This window comes from Callithrix jacchus, chromosome 11, assembly GCF_049354715.1.
Source record: "Callithrix jacchus isolate 240 chromosome 11, calJac240_pri, whole genome shotgun sequence".
NCBI classification, from domain to species: Eukaryota; Metazoa; Chordata; class Mammalia; order Primates; family Cebidae; genus Callithrix; species Callithrix jacchus.
This window is the reverse complement of record NC_133512.1, coordinates 5,699,658-5,717,655: the sequence shown is the minus strand read 5'-3', so window position 1 is coordinate 5,717,655 and position 17,998 is coordinate 5,699,658. Positions and strand designations below refer to the sequence as shown.

Below are 17,998 nucleotides of genomic sequence, written 5' to 3'. Positions count from 1 at the left end.
ATGTATGATTTATTCCCTTTTTCCTGTAATTCATAACTTTACAACAACATGTCCATTTTGTTAGGCCAGTGTGTGTGTCTTTTTCAAAGTGCACCATTTCCAAAGGCTGTTGGAATAGCTCATAGAGTCACAGTAAAATATATTCATATTTGCCCAGTGCTTCCCAAATCTCTGTCATTTGCGAATGGTTCCAAAGTCTGTCTTAGCATCGCCAAGGTCACAGAAAGGATGTAACAGAGCTTTTCAGCATCTCAGAATTCGTATTTGTCTGAGAGCAAAAGTGGTGTGCATTTTCCTGTCATCTTGTCATTCTATCATTAATCAAGTAATTTTCTTATGAAATGGTCTGCATTAGATGGGATTAATAAGTTGATAGAATATAAAAACAACTGACAATTTTCTTATGAAAGAAAGAATAAATACTTGCTTATCAAACATTTGCTAAATCTATCAAATACCACTCTAATGTCTTCACACTTGAAATTAAATGTGTAGTCATCCTGTCAATAAAAGAAATAGGAGTTTAGGAACTAAAGGTCAGTGCAGGCAGACTCTATAAATTTTATAATTTTGGGTGGGCTTTGGGGAGTTGAAGATACATTATCTGATGTGTATGTGTATGGAGACTGCTGGAATTTTGCACTTGGCAGGAGCCTTACAAATCAATTAGCCCAACTCATTTACAGGTAAGAAATCTGGAGCCTCGGGAGCTACAATGACCTTTGCAAGGTTATGGTCAGCTCTAAAACCATTCCCTGCACTCATTTCTCATTGCTTGTTTGCTACAGAGCCGTAACCTTTGTTTTCTGAGAGCCAGTGACAATACCTGCCTCACCATACATTACCCAGTGCCAAATAGGAACACATCTACTTTGACAGGCAAAATGCTACATAAGTATACAGCATTCTTATTTTTATTTTTAAAAAGTTATATATTCAGGTTATAGCTGCTTTCAAAGCTGCCCTACTTATAAGTGAATGAGATATCAGCAAATTAATAGAATCTGTTGTCCCCTCAGTCCTGAAAATGTTAATATTCTAGACTTAAAAAACCATTGTGTTGGTTTTTTTAAATAAAGTGAAATCTCATTGTGTTAAAAATAGTGTGATTAAAAATAATTTCATTTTTAAAATGTCTTACTATTTTTGTCTCATTGAAAGTATCTCTCTAGATTTCATTTATAATATATTATCTGCTAATTCAATTCTTTTTTTTCTCAATAAGTGTTGTTTTCCTTTAAAAACAATCATAAGCCTCACCCTTCCTGGTTTTATTTGTTTAATTAAACCTAAGGAACATTTTTATAATTAGGCTATCTCTGCAGGGTGACAAGCTCACGTATGTAAATGTGTATCCTGGGAGAGGCTCCACTCGGTGAATGGTGAACATGGCCACCCTGTTGGCCCACACTTGCATTGAACCTGCTGTCTTAGTCACTGTTCCCATTTGATCCTCACAGCGAGCTGATGAAGTTTGTGCACACATACACAAAGCTGTTTCTTGTGTTACCTGTCAAGGACCAAGTTGTTCTGACTTTGTTATTTGCCCCTATCTCCTTGCAGAGGAGGAGTCTTCAAGAATCTTAAAATGATGGCAGGCCAGCTCCTTCACGTGGAGGTCAAAAACACCAGTGCTGGAGATAAAATGCTGGGTTTGATTTCTGGCACTTTCACTGATAGTTATTTACCTTCCCAGTTCCTCAGTTTTCTCGTCTGTGAAACAGGGGTGGTAATAATTGTACCTTTGTTGTTATTACACATTCAGAGAGTTCAGACAGGAAAAGCTCTTAGTAGAGTACCCTGCACATAGCTATCTCCTCATGTGAAATTTCAGCTTGGGAGTCTGAATACTTCAGTAGGTTTTTGACATAATCATCAGGAATGATCAGATTCCTCTTTCCTTGCTCATCTTGTAGAATTGTTGGAGCCTTTAAGAAGCCATATAGTGTGTTGAGAATGATGATTAAAAATGGTAACTAATAGCCACCGTTTACTAAGCCTATCCCATGTACTTGATCAAAAATAGTAACTAGCTGTGCATGGTGGCTCACGCCTTTAATCCCAGCACTTTTCAAAGTCAAGAGTTAGAGACCAGCCTGGCCAACATGGTGAAACCCCGTTTCTGCTAAAAACACAAAAATTAGCTGGACATGGTGGTGTACACCTGTAGTCCCAGCTACTCGGGAGGCTGAGGTAGGAGAATCGCTTGAACCCAAGAGGCAGAGGTTGCAGTGAGCTGAGATTGCACCTCTGAAGCCCAGCCTGAGCAATAGAGCAAGACTTCATCTCAAAAAAAAAAAAAAAAAAAAAAGTAACTAATACCCTCCATTTACTAAGCCTATGCTATATGCTTGATTAAAAAGAGTAACTAGTAAGGTCCAGAAGGGGAGCATAACTCTGATGATTCCAACCTAACTCCACGTGAGTCACAAGTAGTAGGAGGAAGGCAGAGCAATCTTAGGCAGTAAATATACATAAGCATTAATAGGTAAAGCTGCCCCTCTTGTAAATTTTACTTCGTAAATATTTTCTGTGGATAGAAAAACAATTGTTTCAGATTTGTGTTGGTGGAGGTGCATTGGAGGCAGGGTTCACTGGGAAGCAGAATGAGGAAAGAGAGTGCAGCAGAACAGTGATGGGCTTTGGAGCCAACTTGACCTTCAATCCTAGTACCACCACTCACAAACCATGTGACCTTGGACAAGTCACCTAGCCTTTCTAAATCTCCTATTTATAGTCTTAAAAAGAAGTTAGTAATATCTTCCTTTTGTGCTTGGCATGATAAGTGATGATAAAGCCGTCATCCAGGGCCCGGTGCGTGACTGCAGGCGGTGGTGGTGCTGGCCTTGGTACTGCTATCTCACGGCCAGGTGTTCTCCATCAGCAGGTGTTGGCTACGCACTTGCTGTGATCCACATTGGACTGCAGGTCATGATCTGGATTTATATTGAAGGAGCAGTACAGGAGACCGAGAGAGTGGGTGGAGGAATTAATTTTCAAAGCAACAACCACAAAGAAATGCAATGAGCTCTTGATGTCAGCTAAGGCAGGAAGCCTACTGCTGAGTCAGCTAAACTGTGGGTTTTAGGTGCTCATTTGGGGCCAACTAAAAAAAAAACCTCATGATGAAAGATGTTACTTATCTAAGTTTTACCTTTCCCATATATAAAATGAGGATGTCCATAGGCCTACCTTCCATTGCAAGAATAGTGCCTGTAGAGCCCTTGGCATGTCATATGCACCCAAAAAGTATATTATTAGTTAATTGTTAACTAATAATTTATGTCACTTCCCTTCCTCTTCACCCAAACAAGAGCAGGGCTTGCGAGTCTCAGTTTTGTCTGGCTATCTTAGCTCTACTCATGACAGAAAAACTTGAGGGCATAAAGTACACACCTAATCACACTAGATCCAAAAATGATACTGGGGTAATGTGATTAATAACGAGCTCATGGTCGGCAATAGTGCTTAAAGGTACAGCTGAAGACTTGTAAATTTCACTGGCTTTGGTGCTCATGAAGTGAGACTGACCGCTCATTGCCTAGGGCAGCAAACTGCACAGTGTGCCAGTGTTGATCTTCTCAATCCCCTAAAGAGCTCTGTATTGCAAGTCAGAACTTCACATTTGCCGTCTCTCTGCTAATAACACGGGCTGTTGTGGCATGACTTACATGTTCTCGCTTCTAACTGCTGAAATGTGAATAGGCAGGACTAGGAATTGCAGGGGCGGAAATCCCAGAAAAACTCAAGTTCCTGGAAATAGTAGGCAACTGCAATGTTAATTGTCATCACCACCACTTCCCTCCATATTGGCGTTAACTTTTATCCTGTCCAAAGCACTTTCCCCTCAATTGGCTCATTTGTGCTGCTTTGAAGCCTAGGGAGAAGGCAGAGGCATTTGATTTCCTTTTTTTTTTTTTACTTTTTGACAGAGTTTCGCTCTTGTTACCCAGGCTGGAGTGCAGTGGCGTGATCTGGGCTTACCGCAACCTCCGCCTCCTGGGTTCAGGCAATTCTCCTGCCTCAGCCTCCTGAGTAGCTGGGATTATAGGCACGCACCACCATGCCCAGCTAATTTTTTGTATTTTTAGTAGAGACGGGGTTTCACCATGTTGACCAGGATGGTCTCAATCTCTTGACCTCGTGATCCATCCGCCTCGGCCTCCCAAAGGGTTGGGATTACAGATGTGAGCCACCGCGCCCAGCCACCACCTCCCCCCCTCTTTTTTTTAGATAGAGATTCACTCTTGTCACCCACGCTGGAGTGCAGTGGTATGGTCTCAGCTCACTGCAACCTCCAACTTCCGTGTTCAAATGAGTCTCCTGTCTCAACCTCCCGAGTAGCTGGGACTACAGATGCATGCCACCACACTTGGTTAATTTTTGTATTTTTAGTAGAGTCAGGATTTCAGCATGTTGGCCAAGCTGACCTCAGGTGCTCCACCCACCTTGGCCTCCTAAAGTACTGGGATTACAGGTGTGAGCCACTGTGCCTAGCCCTCTATTTTTTAGTTAAGAAAACTGAGGCTCAGAAAGTTGAACTGACTTGCTCCTTATTGGCCTGGGCTGCACTTGAACCCAAATCTTCTGTCCCCTGACTCCCGGACTCTTCCTACAGGACTGTGCATTGCTCCTGGCCCATGCCTTTACTTTATCCAGAAGGAAAGAGCATTACCATATCTTCAAATAGGGTTGTGCCCTTTAGAAGTGGCGAGCTGTGCAAATATACACCACTTTGCTGTTGTTTTAAACTGTTAGGAAGTCTGAAATTCACTGTATTTATGAAAGTTGAAGAGATAAGAGGTTGGTGTGTAATAACTTGGTGGCCATGTGCCCTTGAGTGTGTGTCCTTGAGACTTGATGAGGGTTTGTTCACTGGGGGCCTGCTCTATAGGATTCTAAGTGGATTTGCTGCTCATCCACATGGCAGGCACCATGGCTCTCCCCAAGAACAGAAGGGTTCCGCTGTTAGTCTGCTCCCACCCCTCCCTCCATCCTCTCCTGGACTTCCAGTGCCTGAAACCCCACCATACTGAGCCTTGAGGATGAAGTGACCTTAAAAGGGATTCCAGTAGCAAACGAAACACCGCACGTTCTCACTCATACGTGGAAGCTGAAAAATGAGAACACATGGACACAAGGAGGGGAACGACATACACCAGGGCCAGCTGAGGAGGGTAGGTCAGAGGGAGGGAGAGCATTAGGACAAATAGCTAATGCATGTGGGGTTGATGTGCTGCCGTGTGAAAGCCATCCAGTCCTCATGCAAACCACCATGGCACGTGTATACCTATGTAACAAACCTGCACGTTCTGCACTTGTATCCCAGAATTTAAAGTAAAATTTAAAAACAAAAAAGAGATTCCAAATAAAATAGAAAGACTTTCACTGTATGTAACAGCTTAGATTTTATTTTTAAAAACCCTTAGGGTATTGGTTTTGGGGGTTAAAAACCTTAGTTCCTTGGGCTCCACCATATCCTCACCTGTAAGACATGAGTAGTAAGAGGAACTTTAAAGTTCAAATGAGGTGTAATGTACAAAAGGGCTGTAAAAGTGTAAGCTTGGCAGATGGGATGAAGGGAGGGGTTAGGGTGCTGGTCTGAGGAGGAGGAAGAGAGTAGGGGCTAGACCTAAATCTCAGAGCACTAGATCTGACCCAAGGAAGCTCTACAATGGGGGCTTGAAGGCAATTTTGGCTGACTTTATGGTTTTGCCCAGGACTGGACCAGTTACAGCCTTCAGAGTCATTTGGGTTGCTTTGACCTCCAGCCATCTGTGCCTGGAAATGTAAAACAAATGGTTAATGGCGTCAGATGGTTAATGATCTCACATGTCTCCTGCTTACTGCCATAAGAGAGAGGAGCCCCCTGGATAAATAATCATGGATGTTATTTTCAAAGTTGCAATTAATCGTGTATTCAGGAAAACCCGTCTTCTGCCAGTTATTCTGATAAGAAAGAGGAAATTGAGGGTGACGGAGTAGCTGTGCCTGAGAGGGCAGTTTGAATAATCTGTGTAAGGTCAAGAAAGCAGATACAGGCTCATAATCAACACAGCTGTTTTGGAACAAAGCTGGGGGTGGGGGTCATATCCTGCTATGGGTTAGGGACTGACTTTTGTCAGTCAAAATATGTGCCTAAGGCTCGGTCTGACTATCTGACCTTAAACGTCTAAGTTGTATGAGGGCCAGGGCCATCCTTTGGTTTCTTTTTCGAAAAAGCTTTTTCATTATTTTCATTATTATTGCCTGAACCAAAGATACCTCCGCTTGTCTCTCTTAGGGGCACTTACCTGTGGTTACGTCCTCGCATTTCACCGTTTTAAAAGTTCTTCCCTTCTTTTCCATCTCTTTCCTCCAGCTAGTGAGACGTGCAATGACTTCCACCCAATGTTCTTCACCCACGACAGATCCTTTGAGGAGTTTTTCTGCATCTGTATCCAGCTCCTGAACAAGACATGGAAGGAGATGAGGGCAACTTCTGAAGACTTCAACAAGGTAACGTTGATCTCGGATAGAGGCAGGGGATTCCCATGATGCAAAGGGGCGCGCTGCATGGTCCCTCTGCTGTGTGCAGAAGGCAATTGGCAAGGTGGGGAAATGAGGAAGACTGCAATTACATTTGCTTCAAAAATGAAGAAAGACAAACATGCCTATACAGACATGAATCTGTGCAGGATGACCTCATCCCTCTGGCGGTAAGCTTGGAGCAGCCTTGCTCCTTCTGTGTAAGTGGGAGCCACCAGCAGAGACTCTGGAGAAACACTATAAGGTGAACGTTTCCTGTCATAGCATTAGTTTGAGATGCCTTGTCAATATTGCAGGATCTACCAGGGAAGGGGCCTTCCCCCCACTGGTCCAGGAGACTTGTACAGAGCAAATGAGATCAGGGAGATTGCTCTGCCTAGATGGTTTATTTGTGGATTATGGATGTGCTGTGCTAATCTGCCCTGTGCTGTGTCAAAAAGAATTTTTATGGAAATGGAAGATCTCTTTCAAAGAACTGAGTAATGAAAGTTATATGCACCATTTCTTGGTTTACAGTAAGGATTTGATCCTTTGAACTGAGATGTCCTTTGGTTTTCTGTATCATAATGTCTCACAAGAGTGGGACTTTCACATTTTCGTTTGTGTGTGAGTAAGGAGTAGAGGAAAGGGCATTGGCCAAATTAAAGAGAGCAGAAGCACTATCCATGCTTTCATAGAGAAGCAAAATCTTTGTCCTGAGATAAAAGCCTGATTAGCATTAATAACTAACAGCATATTGCAGCCTTTAGGTACTTTTAATTTGCGGCTATGTGTGGCTCCGAAGGTGGTCAGGCCCATCACCCATGCCTACTCACTCAGCCCTAAGGGCTGTGACTATAAAAGTCGAAGGGTCTGGCCCTCAGTCATGCTGTGGGGCTTCCATGGCATGTGCTTAGTGCATAACAATATCTGAATTTCACCTGTAGTTAGTATGCTTCTTGGTCATTGCCTTCCTGTCACCTTGAATATACATCTCATCCTTGTTTCCCACTGTACTTCTGGTTTGTGACATCTTGAACCAACGCCAACTGAAAAGAAAGAAAATCAGAAAAAGGACCCAAGCTTCAGTCAGGTCCTAACCTAAGGGGCTAAGGCCACTTTGCCCTGGATCATTTCGGCTCTTTCATGTGCTGCTTTGTGGAAGCCATCTAGTCCTCAGCTTGGTGAGCTGGGGATACCCGTTCCTCCAGGAGAAGGAGACTTCATCAGCTGCTATGGATTTGGGCATCGGGTGTCTGCTTTCTGAGAGATTTTATTTATCCTGCTTTTCCTGAATTATAAATTCCACATTTTTGCAGAATAAAATCTGCAATTGATAATGTTGCAGATAGTATTATTATTGATCTAGGCACAGATAAGCTGTGTAGAAAATATTATGAAAGTTCTGCAGAGGACTGACTCTGGGGATGAGCATTCAGACACTTAAATCCTATAAAGTTATGCTTTGTAACATGAAGCACCAAGAGTTCTTTGTTAGCAAAGGAAGCCAGAGGCCTCAGGCTGGAGGAGGTGGGCACAGCGGGTGGAGGGCGGTGACCATAGTTCTAGGGTTCCTGTGGCTTCTCATGGCTGTGTGCTCAGATTGGTGGCAGACATCCTACCTGTTCAGGGTGAGGGCCTGCCAGGTGATAGAAAGCCCCCCACAGTATCTATAATTATGAAACTTTTATCATAATTAGCCTAGATGGCTGCAAAAAGTCTTCAGCAAGACCTAAGGACCAGGTTTTGGGTGCAGTTTCTGTAACCCTAGTGCCATCTTTCTGTGTTGTTTAGAGATCATAGACTAATGCCGGGTGACACCTCTACTGCCAAGTAGGGATGGGAGCTTATGGCTGAGGACAGGCAGCTCCGGGCCGGGGAGGCACAGGGTCCTGCCTCACATACAGGTGGCCGTCAGGCAAGAGCAGATATCAGAGGAAAATCAGGGATGAAAAGTACTAGGAATTTACATTTTCTACATTAAATACTTTTGCTGTGTTTGCTTTTCTTTTCTTTTTCAGTACTATGCATGCCTCACATAACCAAAAAAATTTATCAGGTATTTACATTTTTATCATGTGTGTATCGATTTTCTGTTGCTGATCTAACAAATTACCACAAACTTAGTAGCTTAGACAATGCAAATTTATCTTACAGTTTCATAGTTCAGAAGGCAACAGTGGATTTCACTGGTCTAAAACCAAAGCGGCAGCAGAGCTGTGTTTCTTACCAGAGGCTCTAGGAGAGGACTCATTTCCTGGCCTTTCTTCCCTCTCCTGTGGCCACCTGCATTCCTTGGCTTGTGTCCTTGTTGTCCATCTTCAAAGCCAGCAGGGACAGCTTGAGTCCTTCTCACATGTCACCCCGTCACCCTGATCCGTCTTCTGCCTTGGTCTTCCTCTTTAAGGACCTTGTGATTACATTGGGCCACCTGGATAATCCGGCATCATCTTCCTGTCTTAAAGTTGGCTTATAATAACCTTAATTCTACCTGCAACCTCAATTCCCCTGTGCTGTAGAAGGCAACGTATTTGCAGGTTCTGAGGATTGGAGACATAGGCACCGTGGGGAAGCTGTTATTCTGCCTATTCCAGTGTGTATTGATTTGTAGCTATATTACATTTTTAGATGTGTAGATCAGTTTAAATTAATGAAACATGGGCAGACAAGCGTTTCGTTTGTTTTTCTTTTTGCTGGTAGACATGATACCCATTACAGAGTTTTGCTAGTGGCAGCTCAGATACAGATATAATTATGTCCCTTTTCTTTTATGCTCCTCTTCTGCCTCCACTAGCCTTTTTATAAAAGAAGGCCCCTGTGTGACAGCCTCTAGTTCATTTTGAAGACTCCCTTTCTGATTTTTTTTCCTGCTACCAGTCTATCAGCCACTGTTCTGCTTTACCTGATAATAAATTGGAGAAGAGAGAAAAGCGGAAAGTTAAATCAGTTCACTTTTCTTCTTGTTATTAACTTGGTAGCAGAGGAGATTGGATTTAGGAGCAAACGTGGGTTGTGAAGTTACTGGTAGATTTAATGTTTTTCTCTTATTCCCTGACTGTCCAAATTCAAACTCAGAAATATCTTTAAAAGCCCAATGGGAGACATAATTTCTTTTCAACTTTCATGGACACCGTCTCAGGCTCTTGCCACTGTAAACAGAGCATGGAACGTGGATTTACTTGTCAACCCTGAGAGCCAGGGCTCTGTAAGCAGGGCTTAGCTGTCTGCTGTCTTTAGCTCCTCACTGGAGAAGCAGTGCCCCTCAATTTGAAATATTGATTTTCCCAAGAAACTACTCTGGATTCTATTAGAGGCAGGAATCGCTTCTGCAGCCCACCTTGCTTGGGACACCAGTTTATAGATATCTAGTGCTTGGTAGTTAATGCCACTGCGGGAAGAGTGTGTTTGGAAAAGCAGCTGTCGTCTGCTCTTCCGGGCTTGGGAAGCAGCAGATGGAATGTTTTTTATTTATGTAAGAGAAGTAGAATTGGAGAGTGATTAAAATATTTATGCTTTGAAAAGTGCTTTCTTTCCGTTTCTCAGTATAGCACTCTGCAGAATAATCCATTGATTCAGGACATTGAGTTTGTGTTCTAAGTTTTTGTCTTTTATTACCAATATTTTAGAGCACACATTATTCATTTCTACAGGCATTAGGGAAGCGCTAAACTGCAGCTGGATACCTCAGCACGCAAGTAGCGCCACCATCGTTTCATTGGAATCTTCATTTTTGAGTGGGGTAAGAAAGGAGACACAAGTAATTTGGATCTTTTAGGTATGGGAATCTCATTTAAAGCATGTGTGCCTTGCTACTCCACTGTAAAAAAAATCTAATGAGAATATACCCTTTAAGAAATATGTCTGCGTGTAGCAGTGTTTCTCAGCGTCAACTGTACGTTAGAATCACCTGGGGGCTTTTGAACGCCCTGTTTTCCCACTGGCCAACTGCACCACAGATTAATTAAATCATTGGAGGGGGAAAGCTGTGAATGAGCATTTTCATTAAGGTCGATTTGATCATTAGAGGGTATTTATGTCAATGGAATCGCCATCAGTTGACACAAGTGACACGTATCACGAGCCACTGTACATTCCGTGCATTGATGGAGTAGGATGCTCGTTGACCTGTATGACCCAGGTTTTCATCCTGGGTCTGTTATTCAAGAGCTGTATGTTTGATAATTTAAAAAATAATAATAGTTTTTAAAAGGATACATCACCCTCTTTTTTGGTGGGGTGATAATAAATTGAAGCAATTAGGGTAAAAATGCTTTGAGGGAGTGAAACCGGAGTAGTTGCGGAGTGTTCTTTTGCATGAATAAGGTAAAGCCTGTCTGTGAAAAATGAGCAAATTGCCCTTTTCACAAGTAGACATTTTTTTGGCTATGTTAAAAAAAAAAGTGAAGCCTTGAATTCCAAAGTTCTGAACTGAATTAGTAACCCCTTTTACTTTGAGAAAAATAGGCTTTAAGCTGAACTTTTCAGGGATTTTGGAAGTGTCTGCCTCCCAGCAAGTTTATGTGGTGCCTTAGTTTCCCATGTGAAACACAGGGTAGCAGCCTCAAAATCAGCAGGGCCCACGATTTTCACATATTTCATGGCTGTGAGAATTAAGTCCTCCCCAACAATTCCTGGTTGCCCAGATCTCTTCGCTGATGACTGAGCCCTTTTAGATAACATCAGAATATGTGTTCCTAGCACTGGAGTTACTTTAGACACTATAAAAATCCACATTATAAGCCAAGATCAGGTGATTGTGCCGTGCTTTCAGATTACCAAAATGGAAGAAACTAATTTGAAAAATGAAGTCACTCTAGAGTGAAAGCACTATTTTGAAACTTTATCCAGCAGCGTAATCAACTAAACGCACACAATGGAGCTTAGAATCTCAGGCTTGCAGATGAAAAACCATCCCTTGAAACAGCGGAGACTGCATGGGGAGAACCCAGGCCCATTCAACAAAGCTGCAGCTGCCCCTGGCCAGGCTTCATCCAAGTCAATGGAGAAATCTCAATTAGGAAGAACGGGAGTGCAGGACAGAAGGAAACATCCTGAGAAATCCCCTGGAAGATTATTCATAGGAAATAGCCACCAGCCAGTCACATCTAGCGGATTACAGCGTGGGATAGGAAAGGGATTGTTTAAAACGTTAAAGACAGCTAACACGTGAATAAAAAAGGGAAATGTGTTTGCCTCTCGAACTGTTTGCAGCTCACTGACTTTCTGTGCATGCTTTTCAGGGGACAGTTATATATTCAGGAGTCCCCTTACGAGGACAGTTCAACTTCATAGTGGTGCAGACGGCACTCTGTTGGTTAGCTGAGCTGGCCTAGGGAATGAAAGGTGGTCTGTAACTCTCATCATGAATAAACATGAGTCTCCTCATTTGCATGAGGCAGGTGACTGTAAAATATCTTGGAGCAAGCTGTGAAAGGAAGCTTTGTGCATCCATGCCCAAGGAAAGCGGGAGGACTCAGTGTTGTTTATCTTCATTAGAATTCCATCTAGTGCTGCCGTTCTTGATCCGAACTGGGCCTGGTGTGGCTAATAAAGTGGGTGTACGTTTTAATTGAAACATGAATATTTGAGTGGAGGAGAAGTCTCTTAAAGAGCCCTAATGTCATACAGTGAGGTTTTCCATTTTTCAACTGTCTAGGCCATGAAGAAGCATTTTTCTTAAACGGCTTCTGATGTTTCACAAATTCACAAAGGTCTTACACAGTGGAACCTCCTCTAGAAGCAAATGCCTTAGATGAATAGATTGAAGTACTTCTTTGGTATTTCTTGTTGAATAGGAAGCAAAGCATTTCATATGTGTGTCTGCTTTTAATCTATTCACATACAATAATGTTACCTTTTTCCATGGAGTTTGTCACTTACTGTTGGACAGCAATCAAGATATTTCCTCTCCAGTCCTCGTCAGTGTCAATTATACTATCCAGAGGCAGCAGAAAAACCGGGAAAGTGACTTTGGTAACTTAGCTTTTTCAATAAGTATATTCACATAGACCCCAGTTTCAACATAAACAGATTCGTGTTAGTAACAGTTAACATGACCCTGGCTAAGTCAGGGAAGCCCTGTGGTATAAAGCAGTATTTGTCATTCTCTTTTGCATTATCACCCCCCCGTGAGTTTTTATAGGTATTTTTCCCCAGTCACCCTACCCCAGAAATTATAATTACAGATATATTGTATATCTCTTTGTGTATGTATACCTGTGCCTTATATGTAAAAAGAGTAAGATTTACTCCTCCAAGAACTATTTTTGCGCCCCCCCACCCCCAAGGATGATGTCCCCACTTCCTCCTCAAGAATGCCTGGTGCAAAGGCAAGAACCAAGGCTGAATTAGCAGGAGGACCTTGTGGCGGTCCCAGTTGGCCCCTCACCAGCAGTGTGACCTTAAGCTGGTCCTTTAACCTCACCTGTAAACTGGTAGTGGCAACAGTAATAAATAATACTTCCCAGAGTCACTGTGAGGATTAGGCTTTCATTAGGTTTGCTTTGCAAATTGCCCTATACAAATAGGAGGTGCTAATCTCAACAGGCAAAACCTAAAGTGGCAGTAATTTGCACTTAGCCATGCAGTGTAATTGAGCTGCCTCAATTTCCCCAGATAGTTTGATTAAACATTCATAAATACAGATTGTTTCATGCCTCCAGATGGGGGGTGCCTTGAACTTTAGTTTGGCCACAGAGGGGATTTTGACCACTGTGGCCACTCCTCCCCAGCCCTCCCACAAAAAAAAATGTACCACAGGTGATGCAGGGGGCTGGGGACAGTCATGATTAAAATATCAAGGGCCTCTCTTCCAGCTGGGTAACCCTGTGCAAGAGATTTGGTCCTGTCGGCTTCAGATTTCTCATCTGTGAAATGGGAATAGGAAATACCCACAGCTAAGATTGCTGTGCACCCTGATGGTATCAGGCAGATAACATGCCAGGCTCAGTGCTGGCCTGGAGCCAGCACCAGTCCACAGTAACAGAGAGCTGAGAGAAGACCAGGTGACATGGGATTCCAAATGCCTCTGAAAAGGAAGAGGATGTTCATAGCAACACTGACAGCAAAGATCTTCAGGAAAGGTAGACAAGCTGCTTCTTCAAGTTTAGTAATTAACATAGTAGTGACTTAATTTTTCTTTTCTTTTTTTTTTTTTGACATGGAGTTTTGCTCTTGTTGCCCAGGCTGGAGTGCAATGGCACGGTCTCGGCTCACCCTAACCTCTACATCCCAAGTTCAAGTTATTCTCCTTCCTCAGCCTCCCAAGTAGCTAGAATTACAGGTGCCTGCCACCACATATGGCTAATTTTTTTATAATTTTAGTAGGGACAGGGTTTCACCATGTTGGCTAGGCCGGTCTTGAACTCCTGACCTCAGATGATTTGCCTGCCTTGGCCACCCACCCAAAGTGCTGGGATTATGGGTATGAGCCACCGTGCCTGGCCAGTAGTGACTTAACTTCTGAGTGGCCTGCTGTAATGGTCTCAGCTGCATAGGGGTCCATGGCAGTTTTTATGAAGAACATAGAAAAGACCTCACAGGGTGACCCATTTTCAGGGACTGCCCTGCACCTCCCAACCTCCCAACCTTCCAACCCCCAAATTTACGGCCATAGCAGCATCTCTTTATAAAGGAGGAACATGCAAGGACTGTGAGTCATCCAGGAAGAATTGGATTTTGTTGACTCTGTTAATGTAATTTTCATAAAAATGGCTAAACTATTTAAAACCTGTTTAAAGGTTGACTGCTATCTTTAGCTGAAGACGTTGCTAATATGTTTTGCTTTCTGGACATTTTCTGTAACTGGAGAGTTTATAAAATAGGTATTGACCAAGCGTGACTCTTAGAATTTCGAATAAGCCTGACGGTAGTAAATATACTTCTTGGGTGTTCCTTTGTGTTCAAGATTTGGCATAGAGTTCTTATTTCTGAAGTCTTTCTAGAGCCAGTCTATCTTTCCTTGCATGTACAGCATGTGCTAGCTTGAGATTTGCCAATTAGGAGGAGAAAATAATTGACTGGTTCTTCTGCTGCATGTACTGAGATATGTCAGTCCCTGGTTCAGTTTCTGACCATCTTGAACATGAGACTAATGATGACTTTAAGTTGACTGCTTTCCCTAACTCTGCTCAGTGACTTCTGAAACTTCTCTTTTTTTTTATTAACTATACATTTGGGCTGTGCAGGAGTTGTTCATTGGTTTCTATGACCTGAATTCCAGATTCCACTGTGGATTATATGAGGGGTTTGATAATGGCACAGAAACCATTTTATTAGTATATGTCCAATTAAAAGGAAATTACCTACATTTTAAGTAAGGCATGATGAGATTTAGGCATTTTAAATTAAAGGACAGATAGGAACCAGAGCTGGATAGCTAAGAAGGGTACCATTAGGTGAGACTCTCTCATGAAATACAAGTCCTCATTGATTTAAAAGAAAATATTAGTCTCGTAATTGCAAAGTAAATGATGTTACATCGGAGGTTGAGAACACATGTCTAAAAAGAGCTGAGTCCCCTAAGGCAGAACAGATGAGCGCATAGGTGCTGTCATATAGGTGCCCCTTATTGCCAACTGAGGGTACCAGACATTGTGATGAGTGGAGGACTGAGGGCAACAAGGGGCCCTAGATAAGATGAATCAAGCAGTCAGAATGAGAGAGTGGGATTGGAAGCTATTTGCAAAGACTCCAAAACAAGAGCCAGAAGAAGTTAGGAGATCCCAAGTGAGATTTCCAAATATCTTCTGCAGAATACCAGATCTAGGTGCTTGTAGTTAAAATATGTATTTAATGACTAAATCGCTAAATATGCATATTCAACCTCTAATTTACATTGCTTATATGTCTGCAAATTTTTCAGAATTGTACTCTTATTTCTGAGCAACAGTGACTTATGGATCAAGATTATCTGCCTTCATTTTTCAAGTAGGAGCTAAACACTGATCTGCCTTGTTCAACCCACACACTGGCCCTCCTTCTCTGTCACCAGTCATGGAACCTACGCAATGAGTCGGACAGGTCCAAAGCAAGGACAGAGGTGGAGAGGCCAGAAGAGGCTACCAAAGTAACCCTAAATTAGATAGTGCTTCCTTCCTTCTTTTCTCTTTTCTTTCTTATATTTGAGACGGTATCTCATTATGTTGCCCATGCTCGTCTCAAACTCCTGGCCTCACGCAATCCTGACACCTGAGCCTCCCGAATACCTGGGATTAAAGGTGTGAGCCACCACTCTCAGCATTCCAGCCACTTTTTGGCAATTATTACAGGGAGAAAAATGACAAAGTTTGAATTTGAGAGATGAGAATTCCAAACCTAATTTCTTCTCCCTGCCTCCTTCTTCCCTTTATTTTCTGGTTTCTATGTGTTTTCTTGCTATTCTGTTAAAATTAAAAATAATAGATGCTCGGTGCAGCTATGTAGTAGGAAGTCATTTAGACAGTTCATCAGCTCAGGCATTAACTGGGTCAACACCTTCCTTAGGAAAGAACTCAAGCCTGCAGCTACCACTTTGGGCAAAAACTCACTCACATGCCTCTGAGATGTCTCTCTTGCTCTGTCCCTAGGAATACCCATACCCTAGAACTGAACTCAGTGAACTGCAATTGTCTAACTCTCAGGCTTCCTTAGAGCAGAGCCTGGCTCTTTCTCTGTTCTCAGTATCTAGCACCACGCCTGGGATCCTGAAGGTACTCCAACGTACTGTCTCACAGCCATCATACATACAGCACTGCCACATCAGCATGCCACGTCTTGGTTAATAGGATCACTATCCAGCTTACTCTTCAAATGCTATATGTTCCTTCAACAACACAGTGCTTGTGGTAGACAATGGGAATACAGAGGTGGGCAAGGTAGGATGGTTCCTGCTGTCATAGAGCTGGCAGTCTATTAAGTTTTTACTTAGAAATGTATGGGCTAGTCCCTCTTTGTGAAACTGATTAGTGGCCAAAGTCAGTCCAATCACCACATGGTTCTTTCCCTTTTCATCATTGCCTCAGTTTCTGTCTTCTTCTCCTCTCACCCCAATGTGATAGATTAAAGGCTGGTCACCAGTTCCTCACTGCTTCATGGCAGTAGCATACTTCCACTTCTTGCCATGACCTCATGATGTGTGAAGTGTATTTCCTCCACCCTTTGACTTTTGACTTGGCCAACTGACTTGCCTGGGCCAGTGAGATGTGTGCAGATGTGAAATGAGCAGAAGCTTGACTGTTGCTCGAGTGATTTTTGCACTTCTGCCATCATCATGAAAACTTTATACCCTTGGTAGCCACTGCCCCTTCAGTGTAGGTCCCAGAATGAGATGTATGGAGCACAGTTATTCCAGTCAACCCACAGAATTACAGTTTGAAATAGCCACCTCAGCTGACATGTGGATCTGTGAATGCGAGAATACCTCCTCCTCCTCCTCCTCCTCCTCCTTCTTCTTTCTTCTTCTTCTTTTCTTCTTCTTCTTCTTCCTCCTCCTCTTCCTCCTCCTCCTCCTCTTCTTCTTCTTCTTTTTTTTTTGAGATGAAGACTCACTTTGTCGCCCAGGCTGGAGTGCAATGGCACAATCTTGGCTCACTGCAACCTCTACCTCCCAGGTTCAAGCAATTCTCCTGCCTTAGCCTCCCGAGTAGCTGGAATTACAGGGGCGTGTCACCACACCCAGCTAACTTTTTTGTATTTTTAGTAGAGATGAGGTTTCACTGTGTTAGCCAGGATGGTCTCGATCTCCTGACCTCGTGATCTGCCCACCTTGGCCTCCCAAAGTGCTGGGATTATAGGCATGAGCCACTGTGCCTGACCAAGAATAACTTCTTACCTGTTGAGGTTGTTTGTTACACAGCATTACTGTGACAGTAGCTGACTAAGATAGCAATTGTTACACCAACTTATCTCCTCCAACACAGATCTGACCAAATCATTCTTGCTTTTAAAACTTCCATGCTGTCCATTGCCTGACTCATTAAATTTTATGGCCTTAGCGAGATGTTCAGATTTCTCTTTAATTCACCTGAAATACTTTTTCTGCTTCATTCCCCTATCTTCACCCTGCACCTACCCTAGCTTCCACTTGAACTGCCCATCATTTCTTGTACATGCAATTACACTTTCATATCTCATTTCCCTCTACCAGAAACATCTTCCCCCATCTGCCTGGTGAAATTTTACTTATCCTTTAGGGTTTTGCAAGTGTCAAATTAGCAAGATAGTTACCCTCTCCCTTTTATTCAGAATAAAATTTTGTATGTCTGCTCCCGCAGCATGGAATTCAAATTTGTTTTTGAAAATATCTTCTAGTTCTATATTGGTTTGTTTTTAAATCTCTCTCCAAATTAGGTCAATACATCATCGAAAGCAGGAGCTAGATTTACATCTTAAAATCCTCCAGGTGCTTTTAAGTAGTATCTGCTCAGTACTTTGTGTTCGGTGTTGAATTAAGGAATGGCCAGAAATGTTTAATTGAATGATCATTAAAAATGGTCCACCTGACCAATAAGCT

The 17,998-nt window shown here is 42.7% G+C and overlaps 1 protein-coding gene across 29 annotated transcripts in view; it reads left to right on the top strand.

Moving 5' to 3' along the window:
* ELMO1 (engulfment and cell motility 1) overlaps window positions 1–17,998 on the top strand; it is a 588,268-nt gene that overhangs the window by 414,213 nt on the left and 156,057 nt on the right. For all 29 annotated transcript variants that reach the window (XR_013523821.1, XR_013523822.1, XR_013523824.1 and 26 more), the window contains one exon: window positions 6,362–6,498. Coding sequence is in view for 25 of the 29 variants with exons in the window: in XM_054236998.2 (XP_054092973.2) it covers window positions 6,362–6,498 (137 nt within the window). In the remaining 4 variants the exon portion in view is untranslated. The remainder of the gene's footprint in view (window positions 1–6,361; window positions 6,499–17,998) is intronic.